The sequence below is a fragment of the Tursiops truncatus genome, chromosome 11, assembly GCF_011762595.2.
Source record: "Tursiops truncatus isolate mTurTru1 chromosome 11, mTurTru1.mat.Y, whole genome shotgun sequence".
NCBI classification, from domain to species: domain Eukaryota; kingdom Metazoa; phylum Chordata; class Mammalia; order Artiodactyla; family Delphinidae; genus Tursiops; species Tursiops truncatus.
This window is the reverse complement of record NC_047044.1, coordinates 16,164,615-16,174,708: the sequence shown is the minus strand read 5'-3', so window position 1 is coordinate 16,174,708 and position 10,094 is coordinate 16,164,615. Positions and strand designations below refer to the sequence as shown.

At 46.5% G+C, this 10,094-nt stretch overlaps 1 protein-coding gene across 3 annotated transcripts in view; it reads right to left on the bottom strand.

The window, feature by feature from the left end:
• Positions 1 to 3,480: 3,480 nt before the first annotated feature.
• The window catches only part of NUAK1 (NUAK family kinase 1), a 69,167-nt gene continuing 62,553 nt past the window's right edge, over positions 3,481 to 10,094 (bottom strand). For all 3 annotated transcript variants that reach the window (XM_019918519.3, XM_019918518.3, XM_019918520.3), the window contains one exon: positions 3,481 to 8,049. In XM_019918519.3, the coding sequence (XP_019774078.1) occupies positions 6,896 to 8,049 (1,154 nt within the window). In that variant the 3' untranslated portion in view covers positions 3,481 to 6,895. The remainder of the gene's footprint in view (positions 8,050 to 10,094) is intronic.

Here is a 10,094-nt window from a genome sequence, read left to right as displayed (position 1 = left end):
ATCCTCCTTTTAAAATTGCATGTGTCTCATCTGGGGACCACCTGTCAAAGGAAGCAGCCACTTGTAATTAAGGATACACAAAATCATAAATGATCACAGCCAGTTCATGTTAGAATGTGGCCACAGATGTTTAGCAAAACACCAGACTTCCTGGACCATGATTGTCATATACAGATGGACCAGATATTAACCCTGTAAAGCTCTGTTTTGAAGACATCAAGGCCTTTGCATGTACTGTTCCCTCTGCCTGGAACGCTCACTCTTCATATAGCTAATTCTTCATCTTCAGACCTCTCCCCAAGGGTCCCTCTTCAGGTTTGCCTTCCCTGACTACCCTTTATACAAGAGGTATCCCCTCCCTTAATTCTTGACTCTGCACCCTATCCATTTCCTTTATAGCACTTACACAATCTGTAATTTTCAGGGATTTTGTTTACTTGTTTATTATCCATTTCTCCCCCTAGACCTACGTAACCATGAAATCCACCATTATCTCTGAAATTCCAAATATATGAGCTAATAAAGCCCCTGTAGTGTTTAAACCAGTTTCAGCTGAATTTGCTGTTACACCTGATTTTTACAGCTAAAAATCTTCCTAACAAATATCTCTCCTTTCTATAGTATATTTCCTGATCTTTTGTATATAAATTAAAAATCTTGTATGTGTCAAGTCCTGTATTAAGTGATTTACTTAATCTTCACAATAACTCTGAAAGTTAGGAATCATTTAATGCTACTTTATAGGTGAGGAAATTAATGTCCAAAAGTTGTAACTAACATGGGTTACTTTTTGTCAAGCTTGCATCCCTTCTTTTGGGACAGGTGCCCTCCCCAACTCTGTGATTCTGAGGGAGTTGTCATTCAAGTATACCACAAGGGTAGGCATAGGATCGAGGCTAGCCAATTGGAGCATCTCTCCACCTGGACTCTGTGACTGGGCCAGAGGGAGACAAATGACCCAAAAGAAGCCAATCACAGTCCTTTCTTGGCACATAAATGCTAGGATAGTAAGAATCTCTCTCTGACTCCAGGATCACACAGTAAGAAGACCTCATAACCCTGTTACTACCGGGAGATCTCTTGCTGCCATGCAGAGAGAGCCTGCCTAAGAATGAAGCCCACATCCAGCGACAGTGAGTGAAAAAGAGGCCAAGGGCATCACTTGAACTCCTGGATCCAGCTGTGCCTGAGACATACATCTTGGACTTCTCAGTTGCAAGAAGCAGTAAATTCGTCTTATTACTTAACATGGTCTAAGTTGGGTTTCTACCACTTGCCACTGAACAGGATGAAGTGAGCACCATGTAGAAGCTCAATAAATATAATTCTCTTGATTTTCCTCAAAGTGACCACTTCCCATTAACCTCACTGACCTATCAGTTGACAACATGTCAGCTGTGCCAATCCAGCCACCCCTATTTCCTCTCTACCCCTTACATGTCACATTTGGTCCAGCCTCTAGAACAGGCATATGCTATTCCTCCTATCTGACTGCCAAATTATGCCTTTCTAAAGGGGTTCACTTTTATTTTTTTATTTATTTACTTTTTTGTTGACGTATAGTTGATTAACAGTATTGTGTGTCAGATATACAGCAAAATGATTCAGTTTATTTTTCCAGATTCTTTTCCATTCTAGGTTATTATAAGATATTGAACATAGTTCCCTGTGCTATACAGTAAATCCTTTGTTTATGTACTTTATGTATAGTAGCTTGTATTATTAATCCCATACTCCTAATTTATCCCTCCCTCCCTCTCTTTTCCCCTCTGGGAGCCATAAGTCTGTTTTCTATGTCTGTGAGTCTGTTTCTGTTTGTATTATTTTTTTAGATTCCACATAAAGTGATATCATGTAATATTTCTCTGAGTTACTTCACTCAATATGATCATCTCTAGGTCCATCCATGTTGCTGTAAATGGCAATATTTCATTCTTTTTATGGCTGAGTAGTATTCCATTGTGTGTGTGTGTGTGTGTGTGTATATATATATATATATATATATATATATATATACACACACACACACACACACACACACATATGTCACATCTTCTTTATCCATTCATCTGTTGATGGACACTTAGGTTGCTTCCATGTCTTGGCTATTGTAAATAGTGTTGCTATGAACATTGGGGTGCATGTATCTTTTCAAATTAGAGTTTTCACCTTTTCCAGATATATGCCCAGAAGTGAGATTGCCAGATCATATGGTATCTCTATTTTTAATTTTTTAAGGAACCTCCATACTGTTCTCCATAGTGGCTATACCAATTTACATTCCCACCAACAGTGTACTAGGGTTCCCTTTTCTCCACACCCTCTCCAGCATTTAGCCAAAGGGGTTCACTTATAGGTGAACTTCCCCTTAGTCTCTTATCCTGCATGACTGACTGGCCCATTTGCTAACAGCAGTAGAGACCAAAGCAAGAATTAAGAGTCTCCAGACCAGGCAGATTGTCTCAAACGTCCTATTTTAAAAGTCAGTGAATACCGCCCTGTAAAGAAAGGACTACAGTTTCCCATTCATGATGAGTTTTACTCTCAGGCTTACTTCACAGAAGTTCTCTCCTTCCTTCTTCAAAGCCCTGTTAGAGTTTGGCAAAGGTAGCAATTAATATACCCACGAGTCAGATGAGAAAACTGAGGCCCAAAGAGGTGAAGAAATTTGACTCAGTAGCCATCATCATGTCTAAACTGGAAAGTTGCACTTTCGTTGGAAAGTCCGACTTCTCTTGCTTGGACCCCTAACACTGATATTCAGTGCACAGCATGACTCTCTAATATTAGAGACTAGGGGTAGGATTGAATGTCATTTGATATCATGACGGGGATCCAGGAACTCCTCAATCTTACCCTGTTATTCATCCCTCTTTCCAAGAGCTTCCTGAGGGTCTGTCAGCACAAAAAACAATGGCAAATGGGACTAAGGACGGCATTTTATTATAGGCAGAGCAGTGGCCTTCCCCATTAGGAAATATGGCCCAATGATTTGGACTCAGAGCAACCATATGATCGCTTTGTCTGCCCTTGGGATAGAGGGAGGCCGAGGCAGGGGGCAGGCAGAGGAAACTGACATGTGGGGAGCAAGTGTGGCTAAGGGTTAACCTTTGATGCCACCTCTAGTCCAGACTGTGGGAAAAGGGTCAACTTTTTGGAAACCAGAACTGAGAACATGTAAATTTGGAAGCTATGGGGTAAGCCAAGGTGGGTCATAAAACCAGGGAGGAGAAAGTGAGGCTACAGAAGGAGAAGAATGAAACTGGCATGCAAGGAGGAGCAGAAAAGAGGGACTGGGTCCTACTTTTCCAGTTTCTGGTTGCAACTGCACGGCCAGCTACATTTCCTCTTCTGGGAACTTCGAAGAAATTCCCCCTTTGTGCTTAAGCTAACAGGTGGGTTTCTGTTACTTATACCCATTCTGTCATTCTCTTAACTAAGAGAAAAACAACCAAATAAAGAAGCAACGTCCCAGTTCAGTTCAGTTCATGGCAATTTATTTAATTTAAAAATAAAAACAGAAACAAAAACAAATCAGTTTCCAATGAAAATACAAACACTTTGGGTGGTTATCCAGCTTTTTTTTTTCCCCTGTAGGCTGTCCTGGGCTCAAACCAATCAAATGAATGAAAACCAATTTTGACTGGAGACATAAAGCATGTTGCACCGTTTAAATTACACCAATATATTATTATAATACCTTTGAAATGCCTTTCAGACCAATAAATAAAAAAAGACAAATTCAAATAAAAAAGTCAACTTTTTATTACCAAAAAAAAAATAGAAATTAAATAAAAGTCACAACACGGATTAAAAAAAATGTGCAGTCAAGTTTCTCTCTTTTTTTTTTCTTCTAGGAATGATACCATGCCAGTAAATCCCTACAGAACATTTCCAGTTTGGCAATAAGCAGTCAGTCAGTCATTCACATTTGTACTCAAGACCGCAGGCGTGGCCAACACTCACCAGAGTCTCACCCTGAAAGATGCACCTTGTCATCTGCAGAAGCAGCACCTTGTAACAGGGATGGAAATTCAGAGAGTACTTGGCATTTTCATTTTGCCTGGGGTCTTGAAGCACTTCCTGAAAACTGATCATGCCTTGAAATTTACCTGTAACAAGAAGTATAAGTCTACTCCTTTGGCAGATGTGTAAACTAAGACACTGAAAGGCCCACAGAGGCAAGGAAAGGACCAGGAGAGCTGACCTTGAATCTCCTGCTTGGTCCACCAGGTCATCAAAGTGTCTCTCACTTGTAATTCCATGGAAATGAATCAAGCATAATTTCCTTGGCTGGGATTGGCTGGAAGGGATGATAGGACTTAATCAGGAAGCAAGGGAGCTGCTTTGAGGGCCTGTCCCTCTATTCCAAGTTTTTCCTTAAAAGGACAGAGTCGGCATCACGTCCAGAATCAGAGGATGTTAGCAGAATGTCAGAACTAGGCAAGGCCTGAGAGACCAGCTAATCTACCCCTCCAGCCCTCACTGAAGGGAAAACTCAGCCCCGGAGATACTGCAGGTGCCTAAGGCCACCAGCACACCAGGATTAAACTCAGGGTCTCTTCCTCTGAGTGGAGGACTGTCTTTACCACAATCCACTGTCTGGTTCTACTGACAAAAGAGAACATACATGTGTTTTGGGGGTGGGGGTAGAATGACGTTCCTTAATAGTGTCATTTTTACTTGAAGATTGTAAGGATGGAAAATACCAAACAGACACAATCACTTGGGCAAGAGGAAAATACACCAACCAGTAGGTAGGTGTTATACCTAAGTCATACTGACAGCTACCAACCAGGCTGGCTGCCATGCGTGAGGGACCAGCAGTGTGGCAGTGCAGGCTGTCCAGAAAAGGTTGCGTAAAATGAGACAAGGAGGGAGCTTTAGAGATTGCAGAATGCCCTCCGCGCACCCACACGCCCCATACGCAGTTTGCTAGCTACGGAATTTTTTTCCCTTTGAACCTACCTTGGAGTTCAGGAAGGAGGTGGAATTGAATGAAGGGAAACCAGAAAGCTTCCCATATGACACTACTCAGCTCAACCCGAAGGGACGCACAAGCCAAAGCCCCAGAGCTGGTGACAAGGGGAGAAATGGAGCCACATCTCCTTAGGGAAAAGGGCAGTTTCATTCTAATCAATGTTCTTAGTACCTGAAGGTGAATGCCTTCTCTTCTCCCCATGAACTATTATCTGTTGGTTTTCCCCAAAATACCCCCAAGACTAGTTCTCCTTAAATGTCTAGCTGGCTTTCAGAAGTCAGCCATCCTGAAACAAAAGTTTCAATTAGCTGGGGCCAGTAGAACCTGAAGTTGTCCCAAACTCCCAAATAAGACCATTAATTCCAAACTCGGTATCTGAAGATGCCCCACTGTGGGCGTGACATCTGATCACCTGTAATCCGGGTGTCTAGAAGTTACACTATGTTAGCTATGTTACTTTTCAAGCTAAGAGTCCTGTCACACCTCTTTTCTGCCTCCTCCAGAACCATCTGGAGGACTTCCAGGGAAGTGTTCCCTCTCCGCTCTGCTTCCTCCCAACCCACTCTGCTCTTGAAGCACCTTATTCATCTGAGTGGCTGGAACGCTCCTCCTAAAGCCTAGGAGTTCTAGGCAGGTAGGACACAGAATACCTAGATTCGTACGGGGAAACACCTTCTGCCTGACTTACCTTTCCTCATCCAAATACCCCACCTACACACTAACTCCCTAGAAGGAAACTCGCCTACCTCTGAGGATTCTACCCTTAGTGGATGGGGAAACCGTTTGCTACGAGTAAACAAGGTTAATGGTTGAGCGAGTTACTCCTTTGGGGACTATGGACGATATCACATCCAATTCAAAACATTCACACAGGTCAGAACCCACAAGGCAGCATTCCAGTTAATATTGAGATGTTAAAGAAATTGACAAGTTGTCCCCTTGCTGGTGTGGATCAACTTCCACTCATCTGCAAAAGATCACAGAGGGTTCCAAGCTCTGTTATACACCATAGTTTTGACCTCTGACACCACCTCTTTTTCCCTGTCTACCCTTGGAGGTTGTGCTGAAGAGCCAGGAAGACACCAGGAAAGAAGAGGCAGACAACAGAAAGCCAAAAAATCACCATGGGCTGGCTCTAAGTCCTTAGCAGTGTTCAGAGCACTCTCTCTCTGACCAAGGCCCTGTCTTCCATTCGAGGCAGAGTAGCAAATTAACAAATGCCATACCAGTGGCATGAAAGAGATAACATAGATCCCATGGGATCTACACTAGCACTCCCAGGGCTTAGCCAGGTCAAGGATGGCAACTACACGGCAAGAGTGCTACTGCACCCCTTCCCATCCCCATGGCAGCCATTACTATTCAATCACAGCACTCCTTCCCACTGTCTGGGCTACTCAAACCAGCACACCCAGCAGCCCCTATCCATCGATTACCGATTCAAGCTCAGATGAAATCTACGTGCCCACCCCCTGCAGGCAGACCAAGCCTGCTAACGCAAGGAGAGAAGGAGCGAGCTCTGAGTTCACTCAGAGCAGATGGCCCCAGTCTGTCTTGCCCTCCTCCAGAAGCACGTGGACGACTTCTAGGGAAACGTTTCCTCTCCCATATGCTCCCTCCCCACCCGCTAAGTGCTGGCCAACACCACCTCCCCTGGACTCTAGGAGGTGCCGTAAAGCAAATGCCAATGAGGATCCCACTTCTGACTGGCAGTTGGCAGGACTGGCCAAGAGCCCACTTCTCCCTCATATGCACTGGCTCAAGGCTGCAAATTTGGCCAAAGCAAGACAGCACCGATCCTTTTTCAGTCTGTTGTCATGGCCAGCAAAGAGGTAACCAGCTCTGTCCATAGCCCAGTCACCACTCCCACTCCTCCCTTGTACCCACCCCGACCCACCCCTGCACCCTGGGGAGCTAGTTGAGTTTGTTACAGATCTCCAGCGCTTTCTTGTAGACCTGAGTCACATCGTCCATGTCCGTGAGGAGGGAGAAGCTGCTGTCTCCCAGCCGGTTCCGGTACCGCTTCAGGTACTGGGGCCGGGGCCGGTTCTGGAGCCCCTCAAAGTCCTGGATCTGGAGGAAGTTTTCGGCAGAGACGCAGCTGCGGATGCGCTGGCGGGCAGGGCGATTCTCCTGCAAGTCGAGCAAGTCGAAGGAGTCGCTGGACAGGACGCTGTCGTCGCTGATGACGCTGGAAGGCCGGCTGTAGCTCCGGGAGAGGCCCTCGGCAGGGATGCCGGGCTCCAGCAAGGATTCCAGTGTGGGCATTTCGGGGCTGGCCAGGGCCGGGTCCATGGTGCCCTCTGAGTACTTGCTGCTGTGTTTCAAGATGCCCTTCCTGTGGCAGGAGAGGCTGTGGGACGTCACCCTGGCCGGATCCGGGGGGCTCGGGGAGGGGATGCCGCCACCCAGCCCATCATTACTGTCCAGCAGCTCCGAAGACTCGCTGCGCTCCGGGGACGAGTAGTAACCCGATTCTCTCTGCTGGGTCTTTTTCAAGATGCCTTTCTTGGGCATCGTGGCCGACTGTTTGGGGCTGAGTTTAGCGGGCACCTCCGCCTCGGGGGCGCTTGGCAGGGGCACGGCAGTCCGGCACAAGTCCTGCTCCAGCTTGAAAGCGGGGGGTAAGGCGGGGCTGACGACGCCTTCGATGAAGCCGGTGCTGTGAGAGCGATGCTCGCTGTTGCTCCGCTTCTTCAGGATCCCTTTGGGCCGCTTGGAGCTCACCTTGGATGGGCTCTCAGGCACCGAGTCCTGGCCGGACTGAGCAAAGTCGTTCTCCTTCTTGGACTTCTTCAGCGACCGCTGCCGCTCCAGCATGACCTCGGGGGCCCCGGGTTTGGCCAAGCCCTTAATTTTGGCTTCGGCCTCAGCCTGTAGCCCTGTGGAACGGTGGTGCCAGTCGATAATGCGGGCCAAGAGTGGGGACTCGGCGCTGTGAAGGGCATCGCAGTCGCAGACGCTGCTCTTGTAGCCCCAGTTCACCCACCAGTGGTTGGCAATGTCCTCGATGGTGGCCCGGCGGTCGGGGTTCACCATCAACATCCACCGAATGAGGCCTCGGGCATCTGTGGGACAAGAAGCAGAAGGAACGGTACATTTTACGGGAGTTTTGGGCTTTCCAAAGCTGACGCTCTGGGGGCGCAAAGGAGACACACTCATTTGAGGAAAAGGCCAAATGGAGCCCTGGTGCAGCCACGCCATGGAGCAGGAAGCCGTAGCCTTCCAGACTGTCCATCAGGAAGCGTCATCAGGACTCAGAGCCACAGGCCAGTGAGCTATCAGAGCCCGGCATGTTTCTCCACGCTACTGACGGAATGTCAGACTGCTGACTTTCCGTCAACTCAGATCTGTATAAAATGGGGAAGGCCAGGTAACCAGGAAAGAATCCAGACCTGACCCCAAGCAGGGCCCCACCATTCCTTTGGTGGATATCATTTTACTAAATGGGAAAACAGGTATAGATTACCATGGCTTTTAGTCCTCCAAAGTTAGGTTTATATAAACACACAGCACTCAGGTCACCAGGAAAATGTGTCAGCACAAAAAGGAAATTTAGGGCTGAGACGGCAAGGAAAAGGCTTCTCATCAGAGAGGGAGAGACAGAGAAGGATGGAGAGGTGTTCACACCTGGCACGCCTGGGCCTTGAGAGGGGGCCGTCCCCAAGGCTGGCCTGACTCGGGCCTTGGCCGGGCTCTGAATCCCACACCCAAGTGCTCACCTCCTGTCCCTCTCTGACATAAGCCATAGCCTACCAAGCTGTCAGATCAGGGAGCTGATCTCTATCTGCTATCCGTTTATGGCCTGTCTGAAAAACTCCATTTGTCAATTTCTGCTGCCAAAGAATTAGGGGAAAGCCCCAAAGGGATGTTGAGGAGGCCACAGGAACCAACAGACTCTCACAGCTTATAAATCGCCTTTTAAGATCAAACCGTGCTCCCCAAATGGGGGTTGAATTATATCCTGGGAAGGCGCCACCTCCCCTCAGCTACTTATGTAGCTAATGAGTAGCTGGCCGGGACCTGGTGATGGAGCCAGGGGTGAGCTGCAGCCCTGAAAAGTAACAGGATGTTCATTCATTCAGTCAATAAATATTTTCTGAACCCCTGTAGTGTACCAGAAACTGTGTTGACACAAGTTAGCTGGTCAGGCAAAAAGGCTGCCATAGATTTCACCCTGAATTTTCTAAAAACAAACAAACAAACAAAAATACTCGGGTTAGCTTATTGAAAAAATGTACAGATATAGATATCTGCATATCTATACCTGTTTATACATATGAAATACTCAGTGCTCATTATTCACAGATTCTGTATTTGTAAATTCGCCTACTCATTAAAATGTATTTGGAACCCCCAAATCAATACTCAAGGTGCTTTCCACGAACTGGCAAAAAATGTGAATTACCCCCCCACACAATGCACATGTGTGTTCCCAGCTGAAGCAGAACCAGGTGACAAGGCACTGCCTTCTTGTTTCTGCTCTCATGCCGTAAGCAAGTGTCCTTTTCACAGTCCGTTTAGTTCATGCTTTTCACATATATGCGCTTTTTATTGGTGATTTCACTGTTTAAAATGGCCCCCAAGCGTGGTGCTGAAGTGCTATCTGGGGATTCTAAGGCCAAGAAGGCAGTGATGTACCTTACGGAGAAAACATATGAGCCAGATAAGCCTCATTCAGGCACGAGTTAAAGTGCTGTTGGCCGTAAGTTCGATGTTCATAAATCAACAATATATTTTAAATGAGGCGTCTTTAAACAGAAATATACATAAAACAAGGATATGGATTGATCAGTTGACAAAAACGTTGTGACCAGAGGCTCCCAGGAGTCGAGCCCTGTATTTCCCTATGAGCAGTGCTTCAGTATTCACAAACTCAGCGTTCATAGCAATGTTATAGGACACAACTGCGGCAAATAATGAGAATCAACCGCGTGTGTGTGTGTATACACATGTGGGATGCGCGGACTGCAATATACGATGTGTCTGTTAACCACATTCCAAATATGGCCACCTGTACACACCCCTTCTGCACTCAAACAATGCTCTCCCATCAAGAGATGGAGCTTATGGCCTTGGTCGCTTTGACCAATAGAACATGGCAGAAGTGACA